Source organism: Nannobrachium achirus (assembly GCF_963921795.1).
Source record: "Nannobrachium achirus genome assembly, chromosome: 7".
NCBI lineage: Eukaryota > Metazoa > Chordata > Actinopteri > Myctophiformes > Myctophidae > Nannobrachium > Nannobrachium achirus.
The window spans coordinates 40,828,298-40,847,840 of NC_137816.1; the positions used below are offsets into that span (position 1 = coordinate 40,828,298).

The 19,543-nt window shown below is 41.0% G+C and overlaps 1 protein-coding gene across 2 annotated transcripts in view; it reads left to right on the plus strand.

Annotated features, from left to right (window-relative positions):
• The window catches only part of LOC308289018 (ras-specific guanine nucleotide-releasing factor 1-like), a gene marked incomplete at both ends in the record, with an annotated part of 57,216 nt that overhangs the window by 37,077 nt on the left and 596 nt on the right, over positions 1–19,543 (plus strand). For both annotated transcript variants that reach the window (XM_080730527.1, XM_080730528.1), the window contains 12 exons: positions 1,488–1,622; positions 3,881–3,997; positions 10,268–10,477; positions 11,298–11,404; positions 12,042–12,154; positions 13,318–13,378; positions 14,662–14,768; positions 15,546–15,630; positions 16,117–16,314; positions 16,998–17,077; positions 17,822–17,939; positions 18,304–18,372. In XM_080730527.1, the coding sequence (XP_080586653.1) occupies positions 1,488–1,622; positions 3,881–3,997; positions 10,268–10,477; positions 11,298–11,404; positions 12,042–12,154; positions 13,318–13,378; positions 14,662–14,768; positions 15,546–15,630; positions 16,117–16,314; positions 16,998–17,077; positions 17,822–17,939; positions 18,304–18,372 (1,400 nt within the window). The remainder of the gene's footprint in view (positions 1–1,487; positions 1,623–3,880; positions 3,998–10,267; positions 10,478–11,297; positions 11,405–12,041; positions 12,155–13,317; positions 13,379–14,661; positions 14,769–15,545; positions 15,631–16,116; positions 16,315–16,997; positions 17,078–17,821; positions 17,940–18,303; positions 18,373–19,543) is intronic.

The following is a 19,543-nucleotide window of genomic DNA, read 5'->3' on the forward strand; positions in this document are numbered from 1 at the left end:
TCTCTCTCAACTAAGGGGTCCTTGGCCTGAAATCGTTTAAGACCGCTAAACTAGACCTTTATTTTGGTCGGTGCGGGTTATTCCATCGTTTTTTTGATTAATCGAATAATTGAGAAGAGTTTTTATACAGTATTTCTTCAGTTAGGCTAAGTGATATTTCTTAGTTAAAACAAAGTTTTTTTAGTTTTTTTTGTTAAAAGGTTAAAGCACAGAAAATCCTTTTTCAAGTGGCTTGCAAACTTTCAGCCAATCAGGAGAGAGTACCCATTTATGAGCTTAGTTTTTATAGTGTTCTGATTCCAAATGTGTCTGCTCATGTATTTGTGTCATCACTTCCAAATGCACTTGTTTAATCTGTATCCTGTCTGAGGTTCCTTGATCCTGACTGGATCAAATTGATATCCCGATCTGTAACTGCATTTTGAATTTTCTATTTAATTTATAGCTGGAGAGACATGGAGTTACTGAACAAACACTAACACAGAATATAGATCTATATTTAAAACGTATTTTGACCAAAGAAAAATCACTTTCCCTACCATTAACCACTTAATCGTTATTGATACTTATCACACAACAGCGTCACGCAAGCAAGGATAGAGAACATAGCTGATCTACAAGCTTGTCATGCTACGCGTTGTGAGCTTGTAGATCATCTATTTTTACTTTTCGCCATTAAATGCTCAAAATAGGTATTGATTATTAATCAATGACTTTAAGGGGGAGAAGACGACAGCCACCTCATGGCCTCCCCTAAGAAACAAGAAATCTTGTGAAATAAAATGTTGCCAACCAATCATCAAGGACGATGATAAAGAAAGAAGAAGAAGAATGACTTCATTAATTTAGAACGGGTACACATTTTTGTGTATCATTATTTTATGCTTTAGCTATTGAAAAATAGCAGATATAAGTGCCGCGCTGCACCGAGCGCGGCACCAAGTGCCGCGCTGCGAGCTTGTAGATCTGCTATTCTTGAAAAATTGTGAAAATTTGAATTTTGACCCGATTCTATAAGTGTCTTTTGAATCCTTCTAAGGTTTTTTGAAAACCCTATGTTTCTATGTCAGCAATCTGGCCAGCCATCGTCAAAGAAAAGTTCCATTTCACTTAACTGGAGCTCAGTTAGTCTGTTAGTCTGTTCTTGAGAGACCACTATGTCAGTGGTTCTCAAAACTTTTCATGTGAAGGACCCCCAAAATGATATGTATTTGGACACGGACCCCCATCTCAAAATATTTAGTTCCAGGGACCACCCAGAAGCAACATTTGAGTTACAAACGTTTGCTTTAAAAATACATATATTCAAAGATTTGCTCACATTTTCACAACTTTTTCAAAAATAGCAGATCTACAAGCTCGCAGCGCAGCGCGCTGTGAGCTTGTATATGTGCTATTTTTCAATAGTTAAAGCATTCAATAATTCTAGGCCTAAATCTTAAATAATAGATTAAATCAGTTAGTTATTAACTGTTGTACCCCTACAGGCATGCACTCCACCATGTCCCCCTTCAGTAAGACCACCCTGGACATCAACAAGCTGTACGTGTCCAAGATGGCTGAAGACGGCACAGAGTCCAAGGCCGAAGGCAAGGCCGAAGAGTCTGCCCTCAGCAAACAAGGTTCCCGACAGCATGATGGACCAACATTTAACTCCTTTACTGATAAATAGGCATGCCACGATTCACTCAACTCACAACACAATTCGAATCACTATTCAAGGTTCAAGATTCACGATTTCACGATTTTTTTAACAAAATTATTTTCCACAGAAAAGATTTTTAATTATTATTTCTCTTAAGCTATTAATCTCATATGTACTACATTTTCATAACATTTATTTAACCACATTGCAAAGGTAGCATACTTTTCATGTAAAAGTACTTAATGTCTGTGCAACAATTGTAAACAGGCTCTCTTATTGTTTAGAATCAAGCTACTAGGGTTAAAAACTATTTCTATTTTATCAATATCAATTCAAATCGTCTCCTGTTTGAATCGATTTAAATCGTTTTTTTCATAAATCGTGGCATGCCTACTGATAAAGCTAGGCTTTTTTATATTCTGTTCCCTGCCATCAAAATACCTCACCTTTGAGGTTTTATAGAATAATATCCATCCATTATTTCTATCCGTGGAGTTGTTTAAGAGACGCCCGCATGTCTCATAGTGTTGCAGAAAAAAGGATTTGACGAGCGCTCGCCAAAGGCGGTGTGCGACACGTGATGAGTGCTCGTCATATCATTGGCAGTAAAAGAGTTAAGCTATAGTTTTATGTTAAGTTGTGCCACCCACGTACAACACGAAATACATTTGAACCTTTAGTGTCTACTGTCAGGAAAACTCAAAAACTTGACCGGAATGCAGGTAGGCTCAAGACTGTAACTTGAACTGGAAACAGGCGAAACAGGAACACGAACAGAATGCAAACTGTGGGATCTTACAAACAGTCAAGCACTCACTGAAACTAGCACACAGGCATATCATTTATAGACACACACACCTACACACACACGTCAAACTAACTAGACACAGGTGCAGGGCCACCGCAAGCCATTTGGGTGCCCTACAGCCTACGCACAACTGGCTGTCGGATACCCCGTGCGTGAAGATTTTCTGCGTTTTCAGGTCGGGTTGGATTGTCTTTGTGCGATTCTAACTCAGTTAAATATTAGGCTATTTAACACAGATTGCAGATTGCTTCTGCACGCTGTAACAGCAACCATGCACGTTACTCACTCATTGCCAGACGGGGCCGCGGGGTAGAGGGGAGGGGCCGCTTCAGCTCTGTGCCTAAAATACCAGAAACACAACACTATAAAATACAATACAGAAATACGCTTCAAAATAAGACACAGAAATGCAGATTCTGACAGTCCAACAATACCATGTACTCTACGTACCTGCCGCTATGTCTGTGCACCTTATGTCAAACCTCATGGACATACTGTACTGAAGGGGTAGGCGACCTTAGGCACAGGTACCAACATTGGTATAGGGGAGGGTGACTAATCACCGGCACACTGGCAGAAGTGTGAGAGAGATTTTAAAATCAAATATTGTTTTAAAAGTGCATGCTCAATTAAATGAAGTCACCTAATTTTAATTACATGCTGCACATAATTCTACATTCATTAAAATTCTGAACTCTGACAGGGGAGGGAGTCGGGGAGATAGGTTTATGGATTATTGAGTCTAATGATCGTTATAACAATGTCCTGACAATCAAAATAAATCATGGCACTTTTTTTTCATGTCTACGTTTTGTCCAACCTACATAATGTCTCAATAAAGGAGCAGGGCAGAGTACCTGAGACAAAAACAAGTCCATGTTTTAATATTTTGAATATAGATATTTTTTTGATTTACCAGGTTGTAAACCACAAACCTGAACTTTTTAATCTGTTAAATTCTTAATGCAATCCCCCCTCATTTTGTCGAATTAGATTTGTTTTCTTAATTCATGTATATTAGGAATTATGGGACATGATACTTGTGGAAAGTGGAAAAACAGTATATCTCCAACAGTTTGGAGATATACTGTCCATAGTCCATACAAGCAATATTCAGCAGACAAAGGGAGCAGATAACATTAAAACAGACAATTGAACAAAATGAGGGTGGAGTGCATTAACAATTTAACAGATTAAAAATGACTAGTTTGTGGTTTACAGTCTGGTAAATCAAAAAATATCTATATTAAAAAAGAAATATATATATATATATATACTGTATATGAACTTGCAGGTACTCTAATACAACCACCCCAATTATGTTATTATTGTAGTAACATACTCTTCCATACAGATTGGACAAAATAAAATCACAAGTTACATAATATGGCTCTAAACTGTGTAATCTTTGTGATGTGGTTGTCCAGACATGTCGGTGAGAGAAGAGTGCAGTGAAGATCCCAGCCAGAGTGATGACACCGAGGCAGACATGTCTCCTCCCAAGTCCCCCAGCACGCCCAAGAACGTCAAGTCCAAAAACTCTGGTACGGCCATGTTTTTATTTATTTATGGATTTATTATAGGTTCACACAGCAGGTCCTAACTGGGTTTCAATAGAGCAATGGGCTCCGGGGACCCCCAGGGTTCCCCCCAGCAAAATTTGTTTTTTGGCCATTCAAAAATAGCAGATATACAGGGTTAGGGTTAGGGTTAGGGTGCCGTGTTGTGAGCTTGTATATCTGCTTTTCTTTTTTTTTTTTTTACTAACCTGGTTTCCTGGACAAGTGCTGACATTTTTACTATTGAACTAAGCCTGCCTGCTTGCTCAGGGGATACATTGAATATTGACCATCAGGTCGGAATCTGTGTCAGATCTTATACCTGTGTGAGACATGACCTTTGACACAATCTAAATGTCTCAATAGAAGAACAGGGAGACAAAATACAACCACCCCAACTGTATACGTTATATTGTATACTAACATAACCATACAGATTGGATTTTATTAATAAAAAAAAGTTAGTGCTACTGAACTAATGAAAACATTAATTACCTACAGAAACACCAGTAGTTCTCAACCTTTTCAGGCTGTGACCCTCCAAAATAATCATCTGTGAACTGAGGACCTGCAATTGTAGGAGTTGACAGTTGAGGCATTACATTTTGTTTGACTCCACAGATAAATATTGTGAAAATAGCAGATCTACAGGCTCTTCAGTAGAAATACAAAAGTATCGGCAATAAATATAAAAGTATCATTATGCAAAATGGTCCATTTCATCATCATAGTAGTATTAGATTAAATTGTAATTAGTAATGCACTAATGTGTTCATCACAAGCTGTAACAATGTTACAGGTAAAGATAATCATCATCAACAATCTATATCTGCAAATAACTTTCACTTAATCATAGTGGATTAAAAAGTACAATATTTGCATGTGAGTTGTGGTGGAGTGGAATAAAATAAAAGCAGATCCACAAGCTCATTTCGTGGTTCAAAGTGACACGCTATGAGCTTCTATATCTGCTACTTTTGAATAGCCAAAGTATACAATCTAAAACGACACAGACTCTTTCCCGGTTTCAAAGGGTTCAGTAAATGTTACTCAGCAGCACTGTTCATAACAGCCAGTGATCGCCCAAGGTTGTGATATAACATCACTGTTCATAACAGCCAGTGATCGCCCAAGGTTGTGATATAACATCACTGTTCATAACAGCCAGTGATCGCCCAAGGTTGTGATATAACATCACTGTTCATAACAGCCAGTGGTCGCCCAAGGTGGTGATATAAGTATAACATCACTGTTCATAACAGCCAGTGATCGCCCAAGGTTGTGATGTAACATCACTGTTCATAACAGCCAGTGGTCGCCCAAGGTTGTGATATAACATAAAATGTTCAAAACATAATATGTTTTGCTGTCGGCAAGAAACCTATTGTTCAAGTGAAAGTGAAAGTAGTCAAGTGTGTCTGTGTGGGTTTAATAAATATGAAACAATGAAAAGCATTAACAAGAGCTTGTGATTAAATAATAAGAGTACATTGGATCCATTAGAACAGTGGTTCTCAACCTTTTCAGGCCGCGAGCCCCAAAATAATATTTTAACTGGGGACCCCCCACCCTGACGACCACTAAGAGTTGAGGCATTACATTTTGTAGCCTATAACACAGTTCTATTGTGAAAATAGCCGATCTACATGCTGTGAGCATGTAGATCGTCTATTTTCACAATTTAAGCATCTAATATTATTGACAATTTGGACAATGTTTAATCTATACACTTAAACTTTATGTTGGTTTGATTACTGTTGAGAGAGAAAACAATGTTGCACATTAAGTTAATTTGAGTACCCCCAAAATAATTTAGGGGTCCCGACCCACCAATGCATTAGAACCCTGCAAGACACCAGTCATGTTGCCATACCTTAGCTTTTGCTGAACTGACGCCACTGGCAGAACCCCATAGGCATAGAAGGTCTCGCTTAATACATGCCCCGCCCCGCTCTTGATGATGCGTACACAGGTTGGGGGGGGGGGGGGGGGGGGGGGGGGTGTAGAAAGAACACTTCATCCCCAGCGTGTTCTCACTTGTGCTAACTAGGTACATTTACTCTACTTACTGTACTTTACTCGATGAGTATTTCAATTTCAATGATACTTTATAGCCTAATTACTGTATACTCCACTACATCTGAGAGGCACTTTTTGTTACTCTACAAGTGTTTATTTTGGACAGCTTTAGTTGCTGTACTTACTTTGCATATTTTGATTATTGATAGTCAATCAAATTATGAATCCGATATGTATCTAAATGTTTTTGAAAATAGCTGATTTGTAATATGATATGTAATATAATATTTTGAATGCATAATATTTTGTGACAAAGTATTTTTACCCTGTGGTATTGATACTTAAAGGACGACTTCGCCACTTTTCAATCTATCTTCATATAATAGGTCCTCACTAATGTTCATAATAAAATAGAACAATTTTCTTCTACCCGGTCCAAGTCTCTTAGGGGAGCTGTAGGAAGTTCAGAAACCCATCATCTTTGTGGCATCATCGTTTGACAGATCTTTTGTAATCAATATTTTTGAAAATAATATTTAGATTTGTATTATCGCGAGAACAATGGCTTCCACTTAAACATTGCAACTTTTCAGGAATGGAAAGCCTGCATTTTCTATCAGCTTGGATTCCCCATTGATGATGTCACAAGACGATGGGTTTCTGACCTGCCCACAGCTCTCATAAGAGACACAGATCGAGTAGGAAATAATTGTGCTATTTTATTATGAGCATTAGTGATGACCAATTACGAAGATAGGTTGAAAAGTGGTGAAATCGTCCTTTTAAGTCCAAAATCTGAGTACGTTCTCCCACCACAGTGTGTTCTGTTCTGCTCTCAGTGCAGGGATGCCAGCGCCTCGTGTGTGTAGGCGTAAGTAAAAGTAAAAGTACCTCAGTGCAGTACTTGAGTAAACGTACCGAATTACGTTCCCGCACTGCTCTCCTCCTCACAGCGCAGGATAGCAGGGATGCCAGAGCCTGGTGTGTGTGGGCGGAAGGAACCCTTGTACCTTAGCAACCATGTGCGTGTTCCTCCATCCCGCCCCCGGATGAACGGATTAACACTGGAAGAAACAGAGAGAGAGAGAGAGGGGGGGAGGGGGGGGGGGGAGAGAGAGAGAGAGAGAGAGAGAGAGAGAGAGAGAGAGCAGGGGCGTCACAAGGGGGGAAAGTGGGACTGAGTTACCAGGGCCCAAGGTGGAGGGGCCTGGAATTATTTTATACTTTAGCTATTGAAAAATAGCAGATCTACAAGCTCACAGCGCAGCACCGAGTGCCGCACTGCAAGCTTGTAGATCTGCTATTTTTGAAAAATCGTGAAAATTTGAACAAATCTTTGAATATATGCATTTTTTAAGCGAACATTTGTTACTCAAATTTTGCTTCTGGGGGGTCCCTGGAACTAAAATATTTTGAGATGGGGGTCTGTAGCCAATTACATATCATTTTGGGGGTCCTTCACATAAAAAAGTTTGAGCACCACTGACATAGAAACATAGGTTTTGTAAAAAAAAAAACCTTAGAAGGATTTGAAATATTCAAAGACTTGAACTAATTTTTAAGATTTTTCAAAAATAGCAGATCTACAAGCTCGCAGTGCGGCACTCGGTGCCGCGCTGTGAGCTTGTATATCTGCCTTTTTTCAAAAGTTAAAGCACAAAATAACGTGTGATAATGCGTTCCCAGTGTAAATGGATTAAACCCCCTCCCCCTATGAAGAACATTCATGGGGGGCACGCAGTGAATCCTTGTACCCAGGACCCAGAATTTGGTGCGACACCCCTGAGAGAGAGAGAGAGAGAGAGAGGGAGAGGGAGAGGGAGAGGGGAGGGAGGGAGTTGGGTGACACAGTGGAACACACGCAGTCGCTCCCTGCTGTTGTTGTTGCGTGACAAAGAATACTTTATTACGCCAGAGGGAGATTTGTATAGCGGTTGTACAGGCACTGAAATGCACATACACATACGCTGTAATGCAGGGGTCTTCAACATTTTCAGGCCAACGAGGACCCCTTAGCTGATTCCATATACCGTAGTTTCATCGTTTGACAGCACAATCATCAGTGTATTTTGGTTTCATGTCAATTTGTGTTTTCAGATATTTAACCACTTGAACCGTCAATACTTAATAAACTTGATCTTTTATTCTGTAGTTAGTCTGCTCTTTTTCCCCTCTACACCAAACCTCTTTGCCGAAAATAGCTGAGTTCTCAGAATATGGACACTAGGGTTCAAGTTGTTAATATAAAAAGGATTGTTTTTTGTGCTTCTGTGTTTATTCCTGCTATAATGACAACACAACATGTTTAGGGCAGTGGTGCTGCCAGGTGCTGCTGCAAACACATGAGAGACTAGTTGTGGCCTAATTGAAAGGTTGGAGGTTTTATGACTGGTTTGAGGCTAGCGCAGTGGTTCTCAGACCTTTACATTTCAAGGACCCCCATAGCTATCACAGTTACAGACAGGGTCCATTTGGAACCCCCTCAAGGTTCCCTGGAGCCTGGAACCAACTTTGAGAACCACATCTAGCTTGAAAACCTAGAGAATAATTATGCATGTAGGGAGTAGTGTTGCCTGCCCTGGTTCTCTGCTGCCCTCTACTGGTTAAAGTTAATAAAGACAAGACTTCACTTACAATAAAAGTTACTTAGTTAAACTTTAAAAAGTAACACATTAATAGTTGATATTTCATAATACTTTAACACTTTACCGTGTTTATGTAGACTAATAAAAAATATTCATTACTTAGCTGGTAGTCCATGAATAATGCATTTCAAGAAGGGCCATATAAAATATGCCGTCATGCCACAACTGGCCCTGGGCCGGACCATAGACATGTCATGATGACCATAGACACCCGGCCAAGCCGGATGCACGGCGGTGGGTTTGAACCCCTAGACTCCATGGTGGTGCATGGGCAGGTACTTGACCCCTGCACCACGCGCAGTGTTGTACCCGAACGCGTTTAATGAACGATCGCTCACGAAATCGTTCATATTTTGGGCGAACGTGAACGGACCGTTCTTTATTTCAACTTGATGAAGTTGTTGTTGAACGCGTTCATTCTGGCGTTCATGAACGGTGCTCGTTGGCTCGTTCGTGCTGTGCCCGCGGTCGCCTCGTCTTTGTATTCACTTTGTATGTAGTCTCGCGTAGCCAGACAACTATTCCGCAATCTCCGAATGCTATATAGAGTCTGGAACTACAGCTCCCGAATGGCGAGTATCAGAAGTAGCCACTGCTGCACTGAAGTGTAGTCCCATTGGAAACATAACAGAAACACACTCGCACAGACAGAGTCATTCGAGCGGCATATTCTTGTTATGGGTTTATAGTTTAAGAAAACATTTTAAAACATCATGGAAGTAACACCAACAACACCAGAGAAAGACGAAATAATACGCCCCGAAAAATATTGAAAGGAGACATAATGCTTCCAGTAGGACATGTTATTGATACTGCACTAAGGGAGCTGGTGCGTCACATCCGCTTTATCTCGCAAATTATTAAATTATTCTCATCGTTTTTATTTCCGTCTCCCAGACTGTATGCCGGGAGCATTTGCAAACAGTCTGGCCACGCGAGACTACTTTGCTTTACAGTAAATGTTTATTTAGCGCTGGGCAGTGCTGTGTGCGCACAGTACATCGCTTCCTTCTCCTCCTCGTCCAACAGTAACACACTTCCAAGTAAAGGCTGACTTAGAATTTGTAGTATGACGTGCAAAAATAGTAGATAGATCTACAAGCTCACAACGCGTCGCTTCTGCGTCACACTGTGAGCTTGTAAATCTGCTATTTTCTGCACAGGGAAACTTGCAGGATGTGGGATATTTAGAAACGTTGCCTTCACAATAAAAGCTTATCAACATTTGACAATGAAGTGGGAAAGGATAACGGATTCAGTGGCATTTCACATTGCCAAGGGGAGCAGGAAGAGTGTGCAGTGGGCACATATTTAAACATTATGGGCACCTCGATGTTAAATTGGATTTGACGAATAATAGTTCGCGGCAAAGTATTGGAGAAGAAAAGGGGGGGAAAAGAACTAAAAATAACTAAAATATTTTTGGAACCATGAACTTTTAGTTCAAAAATCTGAATTATGAAAGATGAACTGAACTTGTTCATTTTAGAAATGGTGAACTGAACTTTGAAGTAGTTCATATAGAAAGTGAACTTTCCCAACACTGACCACCCGAGCATCATCACCATACTGTTTGTGTTCCTTTCCTCAGAGTTCTCTCTGTTCTCCTTCAACAACGGCATGGTGGTGTCGTCCTGTCGAGAGCTGGACAACAACCGCATGGTGGTGTCCTCGTGTCGGGAGCTGGACAACAACCGCAGTGCCCTGTCTGCCGCCTCCGCCTTCGCCATCGCCACCGCCGGTGCCAACGAGGGAACGCCCACCAAGGAGAAGTACCGACGCATGTCCCTAGCGGGCACAGGTCAGTGACACAGGGTGGTACTGGTCAGTGATATGGGCATTTATGTTCTTATCCAGAGCAACTTACAATATTGAGAACAAAGCAGAGTAACCATGATCTCTAGTCAGGGGTGGATTGCCACACAGGGCTACTGGGCTAAGGAAAAAAAGGAATGAATATATAATGAACATTCACTTGCATGCAAAAAAGCAAGTGCAAAATGTCACTGGAAGCTCTGAAATCCTGTTGAAGGTGTGCTCTTTTGGTGTTCTGTGTCTATGCCCACTTGCCCAGGGGCCCATTGTCTCTTAATGCGCCCATAAACAAACAACAAGGTAAATAATCATAGTAGAGTCAGAGTGCAGAGGGAACAATGTAGTGCCTCAAAGAAACTAGCCCAGCAAGCACGGTCAGGACCTGGACCAATCAGTGACGTCTCGAATCTCTCGATTGGGGCCAGATCAAGTCAAACCATGACTAGTCAGATCTGGCCTAGAATATCACCTGATTTCAACCAACATAAATCCTGCCCACGAAAACGGACATCCTGGATTAATCAGAGAGGGTCCAATCGAGGCCATATAAATATCGTAACTAGTCAGATATGTCCCAGAATATAACCTTACATGCTCATATTTCAACTAACATTTCGAACAATAACAATAATCCTGTCATCTCCATATGGGCTGTGATCTGGCTGAGTTCTGAACGTCACCGGAGGAAGTTATCATAACGTCATCATGACGTCATTTGGCTTGCAGGGAGGTCTAGGATAATGCATATCAAACTGGGGGTCCTTTTAAATGAAAACGCTTGACAATCACTTGTCAATCGTCCCCAGGTTTCCCCACAGACCAGAGGAACGGGGACAAGGAGTTTGTCATCAGGAGGGCTGCCACCAACAGGGTGCTCAACGTACTGCGCCACTGGGTGTCCAAACACTCACAGGTATGAACCAGCATCATCAGTCAATTTATCTTTATTTTTTTCTTCTCAGGCCCTGCATCTCACTTTGCTTGTTCATCGAGCTTATAGCAGGGGTCTTCGACGTTTTCAGGCCAAGGACCCCTTCGTTGAGAAAGAGATGAAGCAGGGACCCCCACAACCTTTTCATAGATTCCATATAGTTTCATTGTTTGACAGCACAAACATCAGTGTATTTTGGATTCATGTCAATTTGTGTTTTCAGATATTTAACCACTTGAACCGTCAATACTTAATAAACTCTGTACTTAGTCTGCTCTTTTTCCCCTCTACACCAAAGCTCCTTGCTGAAAATAGCCGATCTACAAGCTCACAATGCCTCGCAGCGCGAGGCGTTGTGAGCTTGTAGATCTGCTATTTTTGGCTACAGTTCTCAGAATATGGACACTAGGGTTAAAGTTGTTAATATAAAAAGGATTGGAAGATTTGGAGGACCCCCTGTAGTATCTCTAAGGACCCCCTAGGGGTCCAGGACCCACCGTTGACGACCCTTGGCTTTTACAGTCGAACTGTAAAGTCTGCTAGTTATGTTTGATAAGATAACAATTTAATGAACCCAGGAATCTCTCTCCTGACCACTGTGTGTGATGTTCTCTGTCAGGACTTTGAGACGAACACGGAGCTGAAGATGAGAGTGATTGGTTTCCTGGAGGAGGTCATGCACGACCCGGAGCTCTTAACTCAGGAGAGGAAAGCTGCTGCCAACATCATCAGGTTCACGTCTATATCGATAACTTAACAAATCCTAGCAGGTTCTTCACACACTTTAGTTCAGGGGTCTTCAACGTTTTCAGGCCAAGGACCCCTGAAGCAGGGACCCCCACTACATTATATTGTGTAAATGTGTGATGGAGATTCATCGATTTTCATAAATAGATTCATAGACTTGTTTGACAGCACTGTCATCAGTCTATGTTGGATTCATGTTAATGTGTATTTTCAGATATTTAACCACTTAAATCGTTGATATTTTGTAAACTTGACCTTTCACTATGTACTTGGTCTGCTCCTTTTTACCTCTACACCAAAGCTATTTGCCGAAAATAGCCGATCTACAAGCTCTCAATGCTTTATCCTTGGAATAGGGATGTGAGGGTTCAAGTTGTTAATTTAAAAGAGTTATCTTTTATCTTATCACAAAAGGATTTGGTGGCCCCCCTGTAGTAACTCTAAGGACCCCCTAGGGGTCCCGGACCCCCTGTTGAAGACCCCTGATTTAGTTTTTGAACAGGATAGTAACAAATCACAAAGCACTTCATCATTGATATCTAACTTCAGCGTTAGCTGAATGGTAACATTATTTACTTGCCACTTTGCTCGCTGCTTACACGGACCATAGCGGCACATGTTTCACCTACTGTATACACGTCCTGTCTATAGGTTAAAATACCAACCTTTTCTTTTAGGAATTGAGCAAAGTTATTTAATTTCTCTCTGATTTGTATTTGATTTACAAAGCAATGGTTATCAATTATCAGTTAAAGGTAGGGTAAGATAGGGTGATATTGTTTTTGTTAAAATACGTGTTAAATAGCTCTATATTCTGATAGTACTCATTGCTATAGAGTTTTTGTTCAGTAACAGCCTGCATCTGCTATTTAGTAAACAGAAAATGCATTTTTCAGGTCGGGATACAGGTATCCAATCAGGAGAGAGAACTTGCACAGAATACAAATTAAACAAGTGAAATTGGAAGTGATGGCACTAAGAAATGTATTTTCTGTTTAAGAGCTGGAAACAGGGAGGCCTCTGTTACTGAACAAACACTCTATACCAATAACCTTTTAACAAAACCCTTTTTGTTTTAACCAAAAAAAAAAAAAAAAACATCACTTAGCCTACCTTTAAACATGAGATGTTGTTATGTGTTGGTGCAGGACCTTGACCCAGGAGGATCCAGGAGACAGTCAGATCAGTCTGGAAGACGTCACCCAGATGGTAAGATGGCTTTAATGGCCTGTTGGTGACAGCTGTGGCCTGGCTGCATGGAGGCATTATGTTTTCAGGTGATTGCAGTTTAGTATGTGAACGGTCACAGCTTGACCGTATCTCTTTCTGTCTGTCTGTCTGTCTGTCTGTCTGTCTGTCTGTCTGTCTGTCTGTCTGTCTGTCTGTCTATAAGGCCGGACACTGTGGTTCCCCTGACACATCACTGACATCACATGTGACATCACAGCCATTCCTCCTGGCGCTGTTGCGTTCGCATTCGCTTCTGCTCTCTGTATGGCCTTGGTGGAGCTGACTACCATCATTATGTAAAAGTCCATATATGGGTATTCCCCAGAATCCCTTTTATGCCCATATATGGAGATCCCTGATGTTATCGATATACATGGCCCATATCTGTGTGTCTGGTTCGGATATGGATCTCCATGTATGGGCATAAAATGGATTGTATGTTGTGATGTCATGGGAACCACTCTAACAGAATCCCTTTTATGCCTATATATGGAGATCCTTGATTTCATCAATATTAAGCTCATATCTAACAGGACTTCATATGGGAATGCCCATATATGGAGGAAGACAGCCCAAATCTGTGTGGCTGGTTCAGACAGTAAGCATGTTTGGGGTCTCACAGCATATCTCCATGGATCTCCATGTATGAGTACCAGGGGTCTCCATATAAGGGTAACTGGTCCGATATACATCACTGGCCAGATGGCCAAGACATGGCGCAACCTTGCCCTTTTGTCGCTCTGAGGCGTCTTACTAGTCCTTCCGTCTGTCCGCCTGTCTCTCTGTCTGTCCGTCTCTCTGTCTGTACGTCCCTACAACTGTCCATACGTACATCATCTGTCCGTACATCCATCCATCCAGCTACCTTCCTGTCCCGTCCGTCCATCAGTATGGCTGCATGTCTGTGCATCCCATCCTCGTGAACGTGGTATGGCAACATGACTGGTGTCTTGCACGCGCGAACGTTTTGCATTTGTAGTTATTTTACTGTAATTTAACAACATAATAACCAGAACAGATAGACAAAGAGACAGTCATGGATTTATATTTAAAAGTAACTTTTATTTTCCCTCCTGGACCCAGGGTATGGCAGCTGCATACCCCCGCCATACCCAATTGACACCCCTGTGGTAACTCAGGAACACCATCTGACAATTTCTTAAAATTGCACTCAAGATTAAACAACATCATTTGTGTGTGTGTGTGTGTGTGTGTGTGTGTGTGTGTGTGTGTGTGTGTGTGTGTGTGTGTGTGTGTGTTAGGCCATGGAGGGCAGTAAGACAGAGCCGTTTGAGAACCACTCTGCCTTGGAGATCGCTGAGCAGCTGACACTGCTGGACCACCTGGTCTTCAAAGTTATTCCATACGAGTGAGCGCACGCACGCACGCACGCACGCACGCACGCACGCACGCACACACGCACACACACACACACACACACACACACACACACACACACACACACATAGGCATGAATGCATACATTTTGGCAGAGGTGGAAAGTAACTACCGGTAAGTACATTTATTTAAGTAATGTACAAGTACAATTCTGAGGTATTTGTGCTTTACTTCAATATTTCCAATTTACAAATACTTTTACTTCTACTCAGCTACATCTTGGATCCAAATATAGTACTTTTACTCCACTACATTTATTTTAAAACTTTAGTTACTAGTTACTTTGCAGATTTATTTTATACCGTGGCTATTTGAAAATAGGCGATCTATAAGCTCACAACGCGTCGCATCACGACACATTGTGAGCTTGTAGATCGGCTATTTTGTACTTTTACTTTTGGTACTTTAAGTACTTTTTGATGCCAATACATTCATACTTTTATTCAAGTACATTTTGAATTCCGGACTTTTACTTGTAAAGGTGCACACACACCAAAATACCTGAATGAGAGTGGAATCTGCGTTCCGCCAATGCATTTCAATGAGAATGGAGCGTTTTTTACAGAAATCCTCTACTAGCATGTGCACCCTAACATTCAGGTAGTTTGGTGTGTGTGCACCCTAACAGAGTACATCTACATTGCAGTATTAGTACAGTATACTTTTACTTAAGTAAAGAATGTGAGTTTTTTCCACCACAGCTTTTGGGTCTGTGTTTATGTGTTTATTTGAACCCCATCTTCACCAGGGAGTTCTTTGGTCAAGGCTGGATGAAGAACGACAAGAATGAGAGAACTCCTTTCATCATGAAAACGACCAAACATTTCAACGATGTACGTCTGCATTCTACTACCGCTGAATGACTGACTGATGGACCAACAGACGGATGGACTGACTGATACATAAATAAATACATAAATAAACAAAGACAGACAGACATAGCCTGGAACCAGACCAATCCGCCTGGACAAAAAAACTTGCCCTTGGCGAATATGTATGGTTGTAGGGGAGGGTGTATCACCTTTGCTGTTACTTTACATTGTGTTTGCATCGGTCCAATGCACCATTTACCATTCACTTCTTTGGCTGTTGAGTTCACCCTCCCCTACAACCACACCCTCCCCTGGATGATGATGCGTACGTCCAGAGACAAATGAACTCACCTTTCTGAGCCTAATTATTCAGAAAACTACAGATTACAGAAAAAACACTGAATGTTTTTTTTTACATCAGGAAACATTAAAAAAAAAACTCAAAATAAAACATAATGAAATGTGATGTCATAAGACCTTTAACATGTTTTTCATTGTCCCGTTCAGATCAGTAACCTGATCGCCACAGAGATCCTGCGCTGTGAGGAGGTGACCATGAGGGTGGCGGTGATGGAGAAGTGGGTGGCGGTGGCGGACATCTGCCGCTGCCTCCACAACTACAACGCCGTGCTGGAGATCACCTCCTCACTCAACAGGAGTTCCGTCTTCCGTCTGAAGAAGACCTGGCTCAAAGTCTCCAAGCAGGTACCAGCAGCAGCATCCAGGGGCGTCACACCAAATTCTGGGCCCTGGGTACAAGGATTCACTGCGGGCCCCCCATGAATGTTCTTCATAGGGGGAGGGGCGTTTAATCCATTTAGACCAGGAATGCATTATTACGCATTATTTTGTGCTTTAACTATTGAAAAATAGCAGATATACAAGCTCAAGGTTTTTTGAAAAACCTGTTTCTATGTCAGAGGTGCTCAAACTTTTTCATGTGAGGGACCGCCAAAATTATATGTATTTGGCCACGGACTCCCATCTCAAAATATTTCGTTCCACGGACCCCCCTGAAGCAAAATTTGAGTTACAAATATTTGCTTGAAAAATCCATATATTCAAAGATTTTCACACATTTCACACTTTTCAAAAATAGCAGATCTAGTGCTGCGCTGCAAGTTTGTATATCTGCTATTTTTCCACTTTCCCCCCCTTGTGATGCCCCTGCACCTGTAACGCCTCAGACACAAGTCCATCTATCCAGCTGTCCGTCTGTCCGTTCATCATCTGTCTGTCCGTCCGCCCGTCCGTCCATCCATCCATCCATCAATCTTCATCCGCTTATCCGGTCCGATCTTTATTAAAGTGAGTATAAGACACAGGTCAGTGTCACACTGTAAGCGGTCAGGTCTGATCTTACAGTGTTTTTTAACCCCTTTGTTTAGACCAAGACGTTGATTGACAAGTTACAAAAGCTTGTGTCATCTGATGGAAGATTCAAGAACCTGAGGGAAGCTTTGAAGAAGTAAGTATTTAAAGCAAGTCATCTCTAGCGCTCCCTGGTGGAGCCCTAAGTAATATACTGTACTCTATGTATCATTGAAGATTGATTTTTTTTTTTATTCTCGTATCTCATATAGAGTACAGTACTGGTACAAAAGAGTAACGTTCTTTAGTTTCATATCGTAGGCCCAAAGCCGAACCACCGCACTCCCGGTTCAATTCTGATTGGGAAACAGAATCCCATGATTGTCATGCTGAAAAAACTAAACAAAACAATGCCTCACTTTTTCAAGTCAGAGTGACATCTGGTGTAAAGTACTTTTCTTTCTCTCTTTTAATGCCCCAAATGTCATAATCTTAAAGCCACATGAACCCTAGCATCCTTCTTCTGGCCACGCCATAATAGCCAAATATTTAGCAAAATTAGTCGAACATTTGGCCAACAACTATCAAGTTGTGAAGCATTGCTTGCAGATTTTCTATTTTTGCCATTTGATGTGCAACAAAGGGTTGAAGTGGTTCAAGTCCCCGTTTTTAATGCATTACATGGTTAAAGACCTCTCTACATAAGCCTGATTTATATTTCATTACTTTGTGAGCTTTTACATTGGCTGTTTTCGGTGAGCGACACAGTTGTACGAAAGAGTACAAATTAGTTTAATAAGGTTGAGTGACCCCCCCCCCCCCCCCAACCGAAACCCTTCGGGAGTGAAAGCAACTTCATGTTGGTCTGATCCTCATTGTGTTCCTGTATGGTGTTGCCCAGCTGTGACCCTCCATGTGTCCCCTACCTGGGAATGTACCTGACTGACCTGGCCTTCATCGAGGAGGGGACGCCCAACTACACTGAGGACAACCTGGTCAACTTCTCCAAGATGAGAATGGTAAAGACCAATTACAGTTTTCTCATTTAAATGTACTCCATTACTGTCCACTACTGTCTAAATCAGGGGTCTTCAACATTTTCAGGCCAAGGACCCCTTAGTTGAGAGAGAGATGAAGCAGGGACCCCCACAACCTTATCATAGATTCCATATAGTTCACTGTTTGACAGCACGATCATCAGTGTATTTCATGTCAATTTGTGTTTTCAGATATTTAACCACTTGAACCATCAATACTTAATAAACTTGACCTTTCACTGTACTTAGTCTGCTCTTTTCCCCTCTACACCAAAGTTGTTTGCCGAAAATAGACGATCTATAAGCTCACTGCGAGGTGTTTTTTTTTTATCTCATTCATCTCCAGATATCCCACATCATCAGAGAGATACGGCAGTTTCAGCAAACAGCTTACAAGATTGACGTTCAGGCCAAGGTGAGTGTTTTTTTGATGAACTGTTTTTGCTTTTAAAGGACAACTTCAGTTTTTTACAACAAGGGTTCATATTTTAGATATCATTAGAGAAAAGAAAAGATGAGTGTTAAAATGTTTTCATTTACTTCTTTCTATAGTTTTTGTGATTTTAACGATTTCGATTTGCATGCATGCCCCCAGTGGCTGAATATGTATTTTTAGACACAATAAGCCCATTTCCAAGATGCACTGCAATGCTTTCATGGTCAGATGTGACTAATGGGGGCTGGTGTAAATAGTAATAAAGCAATTGCCGGAAATTGTGTCTAAAAAGACTATTTAGCCACTTGTACGAATGAACCACGAACCACTGAAATCAAAATAGTAAAATCGCTAAAACAATAGAAAGAATGAAATGAAAACATTTTGACACTCATCTTTTCTTTTCTCTAATGACTATGTCAAATATGAACCCTTGTTGTAAAAACACAAAGTTGTCCTTTAATATTTTGTGATTTGCGCTTTTATTGGTGATACTGTGTGATTTTAAAGGACAACTTTGGTTTTTAACTACAAGGGTTCATATTTTAGACTGTAATTAGAGAAAATAAAAGATGACTGTTAAAATGTTTTCATTTACTGCTTTCTATCATTTTAGCTATTTTAGCAATTTTGATTTCAGTGGGAGTGGCAAAATATGTATTTTTAGTCGACAATGTATTTTTTTATTATTTACAGTTACACTACTAGCCCCCATAAATCAAATCTGTCCATGAAAGATTGCGGTGCATCTTGAGAATAGGCTTATTGTGTCCAAAAATACATATTTAGCCACTTGTACGCATGTCCCCACCCATTGAAATCGTTAAAATCGCTAAAACGATAGAAAGCAGTAAATGAAAACACATTTTGACACCCATCTTTTCTTTTCTCTAAAATATGAACCCTTGTTGTAAAAAAACAAAGTTGTCCTTTAAATGTTGCCAATACAAGTATTCTGTTCTAGTGGTTTCCAAACGTTTTAGCTGTCCCTCCATGGGACCCAAACTAAGTAAAATAGCTGATTTGGAAACATTGTTCTATCTATTCTATGTCCATTTAACCCATTTAGGCCTAGGATTATTGACTGCTTTAGCTATTGAAAAATAGCAGATATACAAGCTCACAGCGCGGCACAGAGTGCCGCGCTGCG